At 36.8% G+C, this 17005-nt stretch overlaps 1 protein-coding gene and 1 long non-coding RNA gene across 4 annotated transcripts in view; one reads left to right on the forward strand and one right to left on the reverse strand.

The window, feature by feature from the left end:
- ESR1 (estrogen receptor 1) overlaps window positions 1-17005 on the reverse strand; it is a 307128-nt gene that overhangs the window by 201100 nt on the left and 89023 nt on the right. For all 3 annotated transcript variants that reach the window (XM_006140006.2, XM_014585919.2, NM_001317072.1), the window contains 1 exon segment: window positions 14510-14626. In XM_006140006.2, coding sequence (XP_006140068.1) covers window positions 14510-14626 — 117 coding nt within the window.
- Window positions 8881-17005, forward strand: part of LOC114006862 (uncharacterized) — a 28386-nt gene continuing 20261 nt past the window's right edge. Inside the window, exons 1-2 of the long non-coding RNA XR_003548530.1 lie at window positions 8881-9044; window positions 16193-16330. This is a non-coding gene — a long non-coding RNA (uncharacterized LOC114006862). The remainder of the gene's footprint in view (window positions 9045-16192; window positions 16331-17005) is intronic.

The following is a 17005-nucleotide window of genomic DNA, read 5'->3' on the forward strand; positions in this document are numbered from 1 at the left end:
ATTTTTAGGCCAACTCCAATTCTAGGTCTCTTGAAGAAATAAAAGAATTTGGACATCTTTTTATACAAATGTCCTCTTTCTACCATTAGGTGGCCTGGACTTCATGCTCAGTGACCACATCTTCAAATACCTTGCTTACCAACAGCTTCACATAATGAATGCTAAGTAAAAGTGATCTGTAAATTATTCGGGCTAAGACGTTTGGACTTGCCTTGGTGTTTGTTATGTAAATTTTTTTGAACCAAAACTGCCAAAAGTGTAAATAGAGGATGAGAACCCGAAGGCTCTGTTGGAGTGTTTATCTCTGTATCTCTCTACCTTTTTCACTCATGGAGAAAATGAATTTTAAAAACTTCAAAAATATATATAAGATAAACATAGTAATCATTCATCTTTTAAAGCAAGCTTTTAAACATACGAGTACCCAATATAATGCCGTATGTTTCTCATTAATTTTTATTTGTTCAATCAAGGGTAAATTAAACCATGTTCTGCCTCCAGGCATGACCATAACTTTTTTTTTTTTTTAAATAAATGACTCCGCTTCTTATCTCCATAACTCTCTTAGGAAACATACGAGTACCCAATATAATGCCGTATGTTTCTCATTAATTTTTATTTGTTCAATCAAGGGTAAATTAAACCATGTTCTGCCTCCAGGCATGACCATAACTTTTTTTTTTTTTTAAATAAATGACTCCTCTGCATGTCACCTTAAGATCTCTCTTAGGCTGATATATATGTCTGTGACTTCTAAGCAGTCTTGGACTTAAATATGTTGGTTTATACCTAAATACGTTTGACTCGATAACTTTGCTGGCAAATATCTCCAGTTTAGCCTGTACGATATTTGATCAGGAAATTCTCAAATTTTACTGTCTTGTTTACCTCTTCCTTTCTCTGTTCCACAAAACAGAAACCAGCTTTGTTTCACTGGCTCTTAGAACTCAAGTCTCAGTCATAACTTACATCTCTAATACAGAAAAAAGCTTAGTCACTTTCTCAAAGTCCTATCTCAACAAACTTTGTTCATGGACTCTTTCTTTATATGGATAACTAATTTGTAGCAGTACTACGGCCACATGTTCATGTCACTATGACAGTATCAAACTCAACTTTGTGACATTCTCCATTCAGAAGAAACTCACTTTCCATATGAGTTAAAGAAAAAATGATTTTGTCTGTTCCAACAGACTTTTCCAGGTGCTAGTTTTTCTGCTAAATTTATCTTGAAATACAAATATAATGGTTTCTGAGACTGCTACTAATATCCAGAAACCTCAATATACTACCATCACTTTTAGATTCTAAACTTCCTACTCGTGATCTAGAGTTCTATCCTAAAACATAAAATTTAAGATTTGAAAGACACTTTAGAGACCACTGAGTCCTAAGCCCTTGTCTCTCGGAAATAAAAACTGAGTGCAGAAATATTAAGGGATCTGCCCAAGGTTGCTAGTTAGTAGATAAAGAACCAATCTCATACACTTGACCTTCAGTCAGCCTCCCTACTTGACAAAATAAACTCTCTCTATGCCATAAGTCAAACATTCAAAAACAAAACCAAGCTTTACAATAAAAATCTGAAAATAGTTTAAACCTTTGGCCTAAAGGAGAAAATGTCTCTTTAAAATCAAATTAAATAGTCACTAATATTAAGTAACTAAATATTACGTGAGTCTCCTAAAAATATCCATCATAGCCTCCATTCATATGAATTTTTTAGTACTTCTGCTATATAACTATACCAAATTCATTGATTAATGGTTTGTTAGAAATGAACAGTGTTCTCGGTCCATAATAATTGTGCCTAAGTCAAAACTTTGGTTTCTGGCTTATTCATATCTTACTTATGTATCTATCTTTCATAATGATCTAAGTTATTGATGGACTAGCTGGGCAGTTCACTACAGTGAAAAGAACTTCAAGCCAGAAGTAAGGAGACTTGGTTTCTTACCTGAGTAGCTAACTAGCTATGTTACTTGAACAAGAACAATAAAATGAAAATCAAAAATGTGAACAAGTTATCTCTCAAGTATTTATTACCTTAATCATAACCATTGAAATAAAAAGTAACCATAGGGGCCAGCAAGTGTCATGATGGTTAAGGTGATAGACCTCAATATTGCAAACCACAGTTCAAGTCCTGGACTTGGTGGCTTACTTTCTCACTTTCCCTCTCTTCTAATTCTGTGTCTCTCTGGTCAAATTAAAAGTAACAATAGGGACCAGCATTTGGAATAAAGGCTATGTTGCTTAACTCCCAGGTAGTCGACTGTGGTTTGAGTCCCGGAACTGGTGGCTTAAACTCACACCAGGCGTGTCTGCTTGTGTGCCCAAGATCCTGAGAGGAGAATGGAGGAGAAGAGATTGTGGCATGGCCATCCTCCTGGGGGGTGATTTCTCACTTTCTATCTCTTTCTCTATCTTTCTTGCGAGCACACATGCCCAATAGCAAAAACCTCTCCAAAAAAAAAAAAAAGTAAGAATAAAATAAAATAATTCTATTTTTAAAAAATTAAAAATTAGAAAAAAAATAAGCATATAAAAATTCTTAGAGTTGGCTCAGGCTAATGGTGTTCTTGATAGCAAACTGAATTGCAGTACTGGAAGCCATGTGGCCAACTGTGGTTTGAATCCCTGGGTGGGCTTGAAAGTATGCTGGGTGCAAACACACATGCCCAAGATCCTGATAAACTGAGGGCAGGGACCAGCAGTTAGCATAATGGCTATGTCGCTGGACTCCCACGTAGTCGATCGCGGTTTGAGTCCTGGACCCGGTGGCTTAAAACTCACACCAGGTGCATGTGTGTGTGTGTCCAAGATCCCGAGAGGAGAATGGAGGAGAAGGAATTGTGGCATGGCCATCCCCCCTGGGGGGTGATTTCTCGCTTTCTGTCTCTATGTCTCTCTCTGTCTGTCTGGTGAGCGCACGCACCCTATGGCAAAAACCACACACACAAAAAAATTTTTTTTTTCTTAAATTTAAAAACAACTGAGGGCAGGCAGTGGGAGAGAAAGGAGCTCACAACAGGAAAAAACCCTGTCACAAGTGCTTGTTTTTCTCTCTCTCTCTCTCTATCTCATGCACATACATGTTCTATAATAAATAAGGTAAATATTTTTAAAAATAATAATTCTTATAGTCTTAGGGTAATAAAATTTAAAAGTACCAATTTGTGTATAGAATTATGGCTGCTGAAGTTCTATATTTTATAGGTCCCTTCGGCATAAAGGGTCCTTACATCAGATCAAAAACCATTGACCTTTACAAAAGCCAACTATAGGAACAAAACAGAATCTTTCTGAATTGTTTGTCTGGCTTTAAGTCATTGCCAGCATTTCTCGTAGTATGCGAGGTGATATGTGACCCTTCTTGAAAAGGTAAATGAACACTCGTCTTTTTCCTTCTTTTAAGAACCAAAATGACTTCTAAATAAACAACCAAATTATCTGAGTATTATAAAAATGTAATCAAAGTTGAGTTGTTACCCACTTAAAACAGGCTGTTATAATTATAAATGTTTTATGTAAGCGTCATGATAATCACAAAGCAAAAACCTATACTAGATATGCAAAAGACAAAAAGTAAGAAATCAAAGAAAATCACCCAATTACAAATCATCCACAAGAGAAAATCACCCAATTACAAAGGAAGGCAGTAAGAGTGGATAAAAGGAACAAAGGATAGACAAAACAACCAGAAAATAATTTAAAAAACTGACATACTAAGTCCTTATCTATTAATAATACCATAAATGTAAATTGATCAAGTTCTCCAAACAAAAGCATCAAGATTCTTTTGGAGGTTATCTCTCTCTCTCTTTCTGTCACTCATAGAAAAATATATAAGCTTAAAGAAAAAGACCTAAAGTGGCTGAATGGATAAAAAAAATACCCAACTAAAAAAATTGCACATATATGCTAGCCCTTTAAGGACACTCATAGACTGTAAGTGAAGGGATGGAAAAAAATCACTATGTGAATAGAACCAAAAGAGAGCAGGGGTAACTATACTTATATCGAATAAAATATACTTTAAGTAAAAAACTGAGAAATGAGACAAAGATAGTATTATATAATACAAAGGTCAAGTCATCAAAAGAATATAGCAGTCATAAATACATATATACTCAACACTGGGGCACCTAAACACATACAATAAATATTAAAAGAACTAAAGGGAAAGACAGACTGTAATACAATAACAAACAATAGCAATAGGGGACTTCAATAATGCACTTCCAGCAATTGGAAGGTCACCTAGACAAAAAATCAATTAGGAAAGCACAGACATAAACCACACTTTACAAAACAACAGGACCAAACAGACATATACAGAATATCCCATCCAACAATAGCAGAATAGACATTCTTCCCAAGTGCACACAGAATATTCTCTAGTATAGATGTATTAGGTCACCAATAAGTCAAAATAAATTCAAGAAGATTCAAATCATATCAAAAATCTTTTCCAACCACAGTAGCATGGAACTTGAAATCAATAACAGAAAAAGTATATGGAAATAAAACAATATATTTGTTAAGAGGTTTTCACTATAGGGCATGCGCTCACCAGAAAGACAGAGAGTAAAAGAGAGACAGAAAGCAAGAAATCACCCCCCAGGGGGATGGCAACACCACAATTCCTCCTCCTCCATTCTCCTCTCAGGATCTTGGGCACGCACGCACACGCACCTGGCATGAGTTTAAGCCGCCGGGTTGGGACTCGAACCACAGTCAGCTACGTGGGAGTCCAGCAACACAGCCATTACACCAACTGCTGGTCCCAAAATATGGTTTTAAACAATGACTGAATCAAAGAAGAAATGAAAAGGAAATTTTTTTAATTACCCTCACATAAATGAAATTAAAATAAACACAAAATATACCAAAATTTATCAGATGCAGCAAATGAGTGTTTAAAAAGTTTATATTAGCAAATACCAACATCCAAAAAGATCTCAAATAAACAACCTAACATTACACTTCAAGGAACTAGAAAAAGAACAAACTTAGCTCCAAATTTATCAGAAATAAATCATGAAGATCCAAGCAGAAATAAATGCAACAGAGGCTTAAAAGGCCTTAAAAATATCAACCAAGCTAAGAATTAGTTTTTTGAAAAGAGAACAAAATTGACAAACCATTAGCTAATTAAGAAACAAAGACCAGTCAAATAAATATAATCAGAAATGAGGGACGAGCAGTTCATGTGATGGCTATGTTGCTGGACTCCCATGTCATCCACCGTGATCCAAGTTCTGGATTCGGTGGCTTAAACTCACGCCAGGTGTGTGTGCGTGTGTGCCCAAGATCCAGAGAGGAGAATGGAGGAGAAGGGATTGCAGTGTGGCCATCCCCTGGGGGGATGATTTCTTGCTTTCTGTCTCTCTGTCTCTCTCTGTCTTTCTGGCAAGCACATGCACCCTATAACCAAAACCTCTCAAAAAAAAAAAAAAAAAAAGAATGAAATGAAAGAGAATCCATTAAAACTGATAACACAAAAATATAAAGTATCATAATACAAAGGTTCATAAAAGACTATTGGAAAGAATTATATACCAACAAGTTGGATTATCTATAAGAAATTAATAAATTTCTAGGTATAAACATTCTAGAACTACCTGTAATCCAATAATCCCACTACTGTGTATATATACATCCAAAAAAATTAGATAAGTACATCAAAGAGATATATGCACTGTCATTTCCATTGCATAATTATTCACAATAAACACAATATGGAATCCACCTAAGAGTCTATCAGCTCAAGGATGAATAGGGAAAGTATGATATATGTACAGAGTAAAATCTATTCAGCCATGAAAAAGAAGGAGATCTTGTCATTTGAGACAATGTGACTGACATGGAGGACATTAGCTTTAGTGAAGTAATCGGAAACAGGAAGACAAATACCATATGATCTTGCTTAAATGTGAAATCTAAAGAAATTGAACTTACAGAATCAGAATTAGAATGGTAGAGACCAGTAGGGGTAAGTAGGTGTTAGATGTTGGTCAAGGATATAATATTCAAAACATCATGTTATATGCCATAAATACATACAATTTATTGTAAATATTTTAAATTTAATAGATTTTTTAAAATTTGAATCAATATTCTAACTACCACATCAAAATAGCTCAATGATTGTCAATGTTCTTTGGTTAATTTTATATATGCAGGGAGATGTCGTTGAAATGTTAAAATAGACTTATATATAATTGTTTTTCAATCTCCATTGATTAACCAATCATAGCACACACACATACACTAAGCCCACATACAAATAAATTAGTGAAATCTAGCATATCTGAAATGATCCCATATTTTTCCAGAGACATTGGCTCACATCTACTCCCAGATTTTTCTGGCTTATTATGTCCACTCATCATATCTAGAAAAGAGGCATGAAAACATGTACTTTCATATTCTACACTTAACACAAGATACCAGAGATGCTACATAGGGGATTCCTATACTGAGCAGAAAACAAAAGTAGGTAAATCCTCAAGTCTCCTCCAAATTTAAGATTCTATGACTCAGTATTTATAATTTAAAATTTAAAATGTCATATTTTTGACTGAGATAGATTACAGAAATACTCCCAGTTTTTCAACCTTTGCAATGTAACTCTGACACTTATCACTCTGCTTTTGCACTCCATCATTTAACTTGCTTTGGTCAACTGGGTATCCCCAGCTGATGCAAGCAAAGGCTTGAAATGGGCTTATGATTATGGCTTGCCCTTGTTTTTGTTCCTCTGCCTTATGAGTACATGCCTGGACTAGCCTGCTGAAGGATGGGAGACACATGATGCAAAACAGTTTTCCCAGTTGCTCTAGCCAAACAACCACCTAACCTCCAGACATGAGTGAACCCAGCCAAAATCTGTGAAGACTCCTGAAGGATCGCCATAACATGCGACTACTAGATCCTTACTGCTGTATGCCATTGAATTTTGTAAAGTAATTTTTAAAATGATTATTCATACATTAAATCACTATACATCATTTAGATTGTGCAGAGACTTTACTCAGCATGATATACACTTAAGTCCAGCCCAGTTGAGACTTTTATACACATTCTCATCAACAGATAAAAAAACCTTATCTGTGTTCCACAAGTGTCTTTTCTCTCCAGTTTCCCCCAAAATTTCCTTTCCTACACTGTTCCCCTCCCACACTCTCTTTCCACTTTGCTTCTAGTGTCCATTACAATTCTGAGATTCAGTTATGCAGTAAAAGCTAACTACTACACAAGTTTTAACTTCCAAGCAGAAATTCTCCCCTAATTAGAAGAACAGGTATTTTCATTCTCAGTCTGTTCATAGACGTACAATTGTACTTGCAATTTTATTCACCCATTCTATTGGGTCGCTGGAAAAGTCATAGCATTTTTCTGTTTTTCTATGCAAAAATGTGTCATGACTTTTCCAATGACCCAACATTAACTCAAGACTGCTACAACTCTTTATTTTTCTGCCTTTTACATTCAAGCACTTATTGAAGTGTTTGAAATATGCCAGTGGACAAAAAATATCAACATGTTTTATTTCTTTGCGAGCTCTCTTTCTCTGGAACCAGCATTCTTGTTAGACAGCCAGCCATAAAACAGCAAACATAACTTTAAATTAATTACAACATATTAGAAAGCAGAAATTCTATAGTAAAATAAAGAAACAGAACAGAAAAAAAAAAGAAACAGAACAGGATGGGGGCAAAAGGGAACTGAGAGAACAGTGGAAGGTGGGGAGAAGCAAACTGAATTACTGAAAACAATGGTCAGGTCTCATAGATAAAGTGGTATGGAGCAATGAACTTGAGAGGAGTAAAGGAGGTGGCTGCACAGCAGGGTTTGTGCAGTGGCATTCCAAGAAGAGGGAAGACAGAAGGGCCTGACATGTGAGAGCACACATGGGGCTAAAGAAGATCACAGATTCACGTTTGAACAACCTGAGTTTGAGATGGTTTAATTATTCAGACATTCAAATGAAGAAGACACTTAAGCAGGTACACATGCAAGTCAGTGGCTCAGGTGAAGGTTTGGGCTGGAAGTATCACTTGAAGACTCTTTGGCATATATGGCATCACCAAGGAGTGAGTACAATAGAGAGGATAAGAGGTCCCTGTACTAAACTCTGGGCTACTCCAATATTGAGAGGTCAAGGGCAAAAGGCAGAAATACACAAGAATGACTCAGAGGAGTGACCAAGCAGGTAGGAGGAAAACAAAGAGATGGTGTTGTCCTGGGAGCCAAGAAAAAGAAGTACATTGAGGAAGAGAGAATTGTCCCACTGTGTCAAATGCTGTAACTTGACAAGAAGATTAGGACTGAGAATTGACCATGGGATTCAACCACATGCAGGCCATGGGTGTTCTTGAAATGAGCAGTTTGAGTAGAGTGATTAGTAGGGCATCAATCTTTGAAATGAGTTAATCCAATCATGCTCTCTGTAACGCCTGAAAGAAAGTTGCTCAATTGACATTAAGACATTTGAAGGTAGCACAGTTCTTCCAAGAGCCATTTGTTGCCTGCCAAATGAACCAAGAGTCACAGAAGCTGACCTGCCCTCACAATTAGGCACTGAAGGGTAATATTGGAACAACTCTTTCAATTTTACCAAATATTAGAGAGAAAAATCTATTAGTCTTCTTATTGTTTTCAACCATGCTAAACTAAGGGGCATCTAAATTTCCTTTTTCCTTGGAATTTCATGTCTCCGAACCTTTTGTCTTGTTTTTTTCCTACTGATCACATTTCCTGACCTCAATGTAATCATTACTCACTTTTTGCTTCAAACTCTACAAACAGACTTTGTCCTAACACATTCCACATCCCTTGCCACTACTACTGCTGCCAGCACTACTAAAGCAGAAATGGAAAGCTACCCATCAGCCAGCTACAACCGATTATAAAGGCTGGCTCTTTCACCTTCCCTGGTCAACTGATCACTGAAGTCTTGATGTCCTCCTGGCATCTGGAAGACTGGAGTAAGACAGCTTATTTCACTCTGGACTTCTTTTCTCTGAGATATATTTGTAAGTTTGTGTGCATTAACTTAATGCTATGCCGCCCACATCTGTAATCAATTAGTTTCTATGTTAAAGGTGAATGATAGCATCGAACAGCATAGAAGAGATAGCTGGAAAAGAGCAAGAACTCTGAATCTGGATTCTACGATGCCAGGCTCAATTCTGCTGCTAGGGTTTCAAAACCTTTGACCAAGTCATTTAATCTTTCTAGGGCTTAGTTTTCTTATATAGAAGATGAGGGGTAAGATTAGATCAGTGGTTCACAAACCATGTTCCTTAGAGCTCTGGAGTTCTAAGAACATTTCTCAAGAACACCATATTGAGTAAAGAGATATGTCATATAAGTTATCTGTTTTAAAGACTGAGAAACTGTTTCTGCTTGTGGACAGAGTTTAGTTGCTTTAAAATGTTGTAAAATACTGGATTCATTCATTGTTAAGATTTTTTATATAATTAAATTACTTAACTCAGAATATTTCTTTGTTTGCAAATAAAAATTATATGAGGAGGGACCAGCAGATGGCATAATGGTCACTGGACTCCCCTGTAGTCAACCATGGTTTGAGTCCTGAACCCGGTAGCTTATAACTCATGCCAGGCACATGTGAATACATGCTCGAAATCCTGAGAGGAGAATGGAGGAGAAGGGATTGTAGTGTGCCCATCCCTCTGGGGTGTGATATCTCACTTTCTGTTTCTCTGTCTCTCTTTGTCTGTCCAGCAAACACATGTGCCCTATAGCAAAAAATCTCTGTCTTAAACAAAAAATTATAAAGGGAAAGTATAGGATAAATTTAATATGTACAATATGAATTAGTCAAATATATTTTAATATCACAAATGCATAGGTTGCTGCTTAAAACAACCAGAATCTGTTTGGTAAAAAGCATCTACTTTTTTTAGCATTTTCTTAAATCAAATCCTAAACATGGCTTCTAAATCCAGGTGCTTTTTTTTTTTTTCTGAAAAAGCATGGATTCACATTCAGCTATAATTTTTCTGTAATTATCGAGCAAGACCAAGAAATAATTCATATTCATATTTTAAATTATATTTTTAATTTAATAATTTAATTTAATAATATAACATTAATAACTTAATATTAATAAATTGCTTACTTTTGGTAAAAGATAGCCAATGTAGAATTAAAGAAAATTCCAATCCCAATCCTTGGGCTGAGAGTCCATCCCATCAAAAAGCAAATTGTAGGGACCAGCAGTTAGCGTAATGGCTATGTCGCTGAACTCCCAAGTAGTCGACCACGGTTCAAGCCCCAGACCCAGTGGCTTAAAACTCACACCAGGCACGTGTGCGTGCGTGCCCAAGATCCCAAGAGGAGAACGAAGGAGAAGGGATTGCGACATGGCCATGACCCCTGCGGGGGGTGCGGGGTGATTTCTCGCTTTCTTTCTCTCTGTCTCTCTCTGTCTGTCTGGTGAGTGCACATGCCCTATAGCAAAAACCTCTCCAAAAAATAAGCAAATTATAGTAACTCATGACAATAAATATTACATGTAAGCAACAAGAAAATACTTTATTTTCTAATTCTTTATTGGGCTTCTGAGTTATTCTAGACACATACATACATTTTTTCCCATTTATATTATTAGTATGCTGTTTTCTCATTTCAATAAAATTAAGTTTTTATTATTTGAAAATATTTCTAAAAATTAAATTGTAGCATTGTAATTCAATATAAAAGTACTTTGCTTCATTTGCTTCATACTTTTGTTAATGTATTACAAGGAAATACAAACAAGAAGGGCAGTGCAAGAGTCTTGCATATTAATTAACTTCTGTGTGCCACTTTCCTCATCTGCAAAATGAAAGCCGATCCACTAATGTGTCCCTGAGTCTATTGTGAGAAATAGAAAAAATTTTGTAAATCTCTAGCATCACAAAATAATGAACAATAAATCTTACCTAGCATGCAGCTACATCCAGTATATGAGACCAAAAAAAAAAAAAAAATACACACACATAGGTGTCTGAGTCAGGTTTTTATATTCCACATAATACTTATACCTACTAGAGGTGATGAAATTAACACTTTCTTTCAACTGGAAAAAAAAACCGTAGCTCTCTTAGTTTTCACCTAAGATTGGAATAATTTTTTGTGACAAAAGATAAAACTTATATAATACTTTATATTTATAAAGTATTTCCACAGGTTATGATTTGTGATCTTTTGTGATCTTCATAACAAATTTAAGTAGAAATTATTATCTCCTTTTTGTATAACAGGACAGGGAAACTCATAAATGTGACTTCAAGCAGGTTGCTCATCAAGTCTGAGGAGTCAGAATTTGATCCAAGTTTCACTTCCAAAAGTCTTCTCAAGTCTCCCTCTTTCCATAAAACTAAGCTGGAATGTCAAAGTCCTAGGTAATAGTATATACCATGGGAGCCAGATGGTCTGACTGCTATTCTAGGATGGACTAAACCAAGGACTGAATGGTTGGATAAAGCTGATCTTTCATTATTTGAGCCATCTTCCAACTCAACCTCAGCTTGTCTTTGAGTATTCATTGGTCACTTCCTAGGCAGAAGTCCTCTTTGTATTGTGAGGACACGGATGAAGGGACGTAGGGTATTAGTCATGCTTGTTTTATCCCTACTAGCTTGCACATAGGAAGCCCTAAGTAAATAACTATTTTAATAAGTTGAGTCAATTCATTAATTCGTGCAAACCTTTTTCTTGAACACCTACTTTGTGACTTGTTTAGTGCTGGATGAGTAAACGGGACAGAGAGAACCTCTGCCATCATTAAGGTTATGGAGAGAGGATAACTAACAATAATAGTGATAAGAGCTTGGAGACGTGCTGTTTGTATAAAAGCTAGAACACAGGAGCCTTACCTAGCATGAGGAAGCAGGGAAGGCCTCCCTGAAGAAAAGACATTCCATCTGCAATCTAATGGTGAAAGGAAAGGAGGTAGGTGTAGAGAAACAACCAACCTAGTAGAGAGACCAACACATGTACTAAGATGGGAAAGCACATCTGAAATCCTGCATCTTACTGACTCCCTAGCATGGCTCAGAACAAATCTAAGGGGTGGTAATTGGCATTACAACAGATGAAAATTATTTCTTCATGTAGATAAATCATGTCCTATCTTGGATCTTTAGAATGGATCTCTGGTAAATTTATCCAGCTTTGATGGGGGGGGGGGTAGCTATGTGGTTCATGTCTATCTAAAACTAAACTTTCTATTTCATGTGTAGAGGTTCAATATCTTAATTGGAAACTAGCCTGGTTGAGAAACTGGATTGTTGTGAAACCAGTTGGAAAATGTTGTTAAGATGTATTCAGTCACAGCTGTTCTTTACAACTGCAAATTTTACAGTTGGTTATAATTGTACTTCCTGTTGCAAATTCGTGAGAAAATTAATTACTGTTATTTAAGCCACCCATTCTATGTCATTACACTATACTAACCCTAGAAAACTCATACAGATAGATATTTTACCCTCATAAATATACATGTTCAAGTGCATGCATGTTCAGGTTTACCATATGCAATCAAATTATCCCTATTCCTATTTGAAAACAGTGAAGAGACTCTTATTAGGTCTTCGCATATTAGGATTTTGTTAGATTAAAAATGAGTGTGCATAATTTATATTTATGCAGCTAGCCTGTGTCTGGAGATTAACTAGGAAAAAAAATGTTTATATGAAGTGGGGTCAATTTATGAATATCAAGTTAAAAAATGCTCTGGACATATTTACAAGTTGATTATTTCAGCTTTCAGGGAGAATGTAAAAGCCTGTATTTAACCTACCTACAATCACCAAAAAAGAATATTAAGCTTGGGTTTCACTATTTCAATTAAACTTTTGTCATGTAGCTGTTAAATTCTTGTCACTTATCAAGTTACCTTAAGAAGCTTTTTGTGAGTTTAATTAAGCCTGACTAATTTTCCAACAGTACAAAGAAGAGTCAATTCCTTAAATATTTAATCCATTTATGACTCAAAGTGTCATTTTCTGAATGTGGCTGTTAAATTCTTGGAATTAATTACCCTTTGAATTAAAGCTGCTTTTTTCAGACTTTAAAGACATATAGTCACAGCTCACATAATGCGTAAATTCAACATTTCATCTGTTCATGAAGACAATTTATTCTAAATGCTACATTCACCTGGTAGGCTTATTTATGACCACAAAACTAAAGAATCTTTCACTGTAAGCTTCATAACAATCAAGCATGCCTTGATCCTGGTCCTCATTCTTGAGTTTTTTCTCTCCTTTCACCTTCATTCAAATATTCACCAGTAAAAGGTTAGTTGCCCTCTATTTGCAAAACCTCTTTTTTTTTCCTCCCATGGCAATTCTGTTCTTAACTCACTCCATGTCTCGCCCCGAGCTTTTTCCTGTTATGGACCAGTAAGCAGCACAACTATGGCCCCTCGCCGCCCCCTCCATGGCCCCTCGCCGCCCCCTCCATGCTATCATCCTGAAACACTGAATTTGAAGCACACATTTCCTATTTGTTCTCTCCCAATGTGTTTTGAAGCCTATCCAAGACAGGAAGCAATGTTTCTCAAGATGAGACTCCCAAAAATCTGGAGAAATCTGAAGCACCTAATACCTCTAGAACTGGACTTCGGATTCCTATATAAGCAACTCAGAAGGCTAGACACCTGATAAGAAGAGGGAAAAACAAGCACACACTCACATACACAAGGAAACAAACCCACAGGCACAAATCCCTAGTGCTTCTGGAGTTGTTAGCACTCGATGGTCATTTACCTGTCCCCAGCACAATGCTGGCACTGAAGTTTTAAAAGTTGCTGGTTGATTCAGCTTCTAAAGGTTAAGATGCTTTTTGATTGAAATTAAATACCCCTAGGGATGATAAGAGATCAAAGGGCGGGGCCCCTCAAGTGATGTGGTGGTTAAGGCACTGGACTCCCACCTAGCTGACCATAGTCTGAGTCCGAGGTCTCACAGTGTTTTCTCACTCTTTTTCTCTCTGCATCTCTCTGGTGAGCACATCTGCCTCAGAGCAAATTTTAAAAATAACAATAATAAATAAAAATTTAAAAGAGAGATTGAAAGGCACTAAATAAGATATTTAGCTTTCATATTTCCGAGTCTCAATGTAGGAGAGTTTATCCTCAGATACCATTTTCTAGCATTGACTATGTAAAAAGTAACTGAAGAATAGTACTAGAACACTTCACTGAACAGTCTTGGTTTCCTTCCACCTCCCACACATCTTTGGTTTAAAACATAATTATTTACATTGAAAATCTAAAACAGCGAATGGCATGTTAGGATTTCCAGTTCCAGCAGCTTCTAATTTTTTGCTTAAAACAAAATGCATTAGTAAAATACTTGTGTTGCAAAGAAAAAATAAAAGTTAAGTAAACGAGAAAACATGAAATTCCTATGGCTGTCATTCAAGAGAACTAGCCAGCCCTGGGAGGTAGCCATTCATGGGGCACCTGGGCAGGTGTACCTACCACCTTTCATCATCCCCACTTCATAGCATTTGCGGAGCCGGCAGGCCTGGCAGCTCTTCCTCCTGTTTTTATCAATTGTGCACTGGTTGGTAGCTGGACACATGTAGTCGTTATGTCCTATGAAAAGCAAGAGGACAGAATTATTATTTCAGGAAGCTTAGCCAGACACAATCTACGGGGAAACTGTAGGATGTTTTCACATCACTTCATTGGCCTTACTGTGTTGCTACCACCACCTGCCTTCCTTTTTCTTTTTCATTTACCATCTTCAAATGTAAGGAAGTCCTCTCTTAGCCTTAATGTCTGTCTCAGTCACTTACTTTGAAAATTCTTTGGGCAAATTGCCTTCAGTCCCCATAGTCTAAATTCAATAGCATGATGAGTTTTTGTTGTTGTTGTTGTTGTTTTTGGGAGAGATTTTCGCTCTAGGGTGCATGTGCTCGCCAGACAGACAGAGAGAGACATAGAGACAGAAAGCGAGAAATCCCCCCCCAGGGGGGATGGTCACGCCCCAATCCCTTCTCCTCCATTCTCCTCTCAGGATCTTGGGCACACATGCACACGCGCCCGGCGTGAGTTTTAAGCCACCGGGTCCGGGACGTGAACCGCAGTCGACTACGTGGGAGTCCAGCGACATAGCCATTAAGCTAACTGCTGGTTCCCTCAATAGCATGATGTTTTACATGCATTCACGAGGTTGTTTTTTCTGCAGGTAAGGCATGTTTTCGGTTTGTCTTCTAAGTAAATTTTATTGTGTAGATTTGAAGTTACCAACACAATTATTTGCATTGGAATACATAAAGATATGTAGATAAATATAGGATATACAATAGTTCGTTGAAGTGAAGCAGATTTATATATATATATATATATATATATATGGCTTCTTTTTTTCTTATTAAACCATGCCATTTGAAAAAATTACTGTCAGAGTAGGGCTATTATAAAGAGAATTTTCAGGGCTGGTTCTATGGTTAAAAGAGCTGGATCCCATGTGCCTGCCATAGTTCTAATCCCAACCCGGTGGCTTGAAAAATACACCAGGTACATGTACATGTGTACCCCAAATCCCAACAGTATGGAGAAATAGAAGGGAAGAGACTGTAGCATGACCACATCCCACTGGGAGGTGCTCTCTCTCCCCCCCTTTCTCTGTCTCTCTCTGGTGAGTAAACATATCCTCTGGCAATTAAAGACATAAAAGTGAACTAGAATATTCAGACGGGGTGTTTCAATGTGACCCTTCTAAAATATAATTTGAAGACTCTGTCAGTGGGTTTCAAATGCAGGGTTCGATTCAAATTGGGAGTGGTGGCAAGGCTTAATCCCTAAGTTAGAAGTTAGTCCTACATTTGGTAGCTGGAATTGCTGAGCAAGCCATCTGACATCTATAGGTCTGTCTTATCTCCCTTCCACTTCTCTAACCTGGGAAAAATAATAATACCCACTGCATAAAATTATGCTAAGAATTAACTGTGAAACATATGTCAAAATTTACCATAGTGTATTCTGTAGCCAAAAGATGTTAGTAGCTGTTATCATAGCTATTTTATTACTAATCTTTCTTTTTAATGAATCTGTCCTGCTCACATGCTTCTTTCTCATTGGCTTGTAACACATGAAAGTCTGTCCCACCAAAACAGTCTCACTCTCTAACTTCCACCTGAATTTCTCATTCCTCAGAAATATCAACACGTGAGCTCTCCTTTGCTTCCCTTCACCAGAAGAGTTGAACTCAAGCCACTGTCTTTTCCACATTAGTTGCCCCATAAAAGCAGGTTCCCCAAGATCAGCGAAGACTCTTGATTTGCAATTCAACAGGTATGTTGAGTTCATTTCATGCCTGACTTATCAGAAGTATTTAAAAGTGTTGACTCTTCTCTTCCTCTTGGAACGTACTTAGCCCTTGGCTTCCATAATACAAAATTTTCCTTATGCTCCTTCTGCCTCTCAGGCAGAGGCTTCCCAATATGGTTTGTAGATTCAATTCCTCCACTCAATAAGAATCCAGACTTTACAGGGCTTAACGTAGGCTTTCTTCTCCTCTTACAACTCCAGATTTTCTCATGACAGACTCAATTCATGCCTATGGCTTCCATTGTCACCAAAAACAGATCCCTGGCAAGTGGATACTCCCAGCCCAATCCTCTTCCTGAGCTCCAAGTACATATATCCCATTGCTCATGAATGGAATGGGAAGTTTCCATTTCATTTAGAAGTCAACTAGCAGGACTTCATTTTTAAAAAATAAGTAAAACTGGTTCATAGCATGCAGAGTATTTAACTTCAAAAGTTAATAAATATTGACATGTTTTTATAAAGAAGCCTGTTTAAGTGAGTAAACTCATACATGTCTTGGGGAAATGTTCTGAATTTAGACTAAAAAGATGACATATACTATTTAAAAACATGTTTTCCATTCTCAAAAAAAGGGTGAACATATATATTACACGGCTGAAGACTCTATCTTCCCATTTACTACGCACATGATGTAAC

The sequence above is a fragment of the Tupaia chinensis genome, unplaced genomic scaffold (genome assembly GCF_000334495.1).
Source record: "Tupaia chinensis unplaced genomic scaffold, TupChi_1.0 Scaffold000014_1, whole genome shotgun sequence".
Taxonomy (NCBI): Eukaryota; Metazoa; Chordata; class Mammalia; order Scandentia; family Tupaiidae; genus Tupaia; species Tupaia belangeri.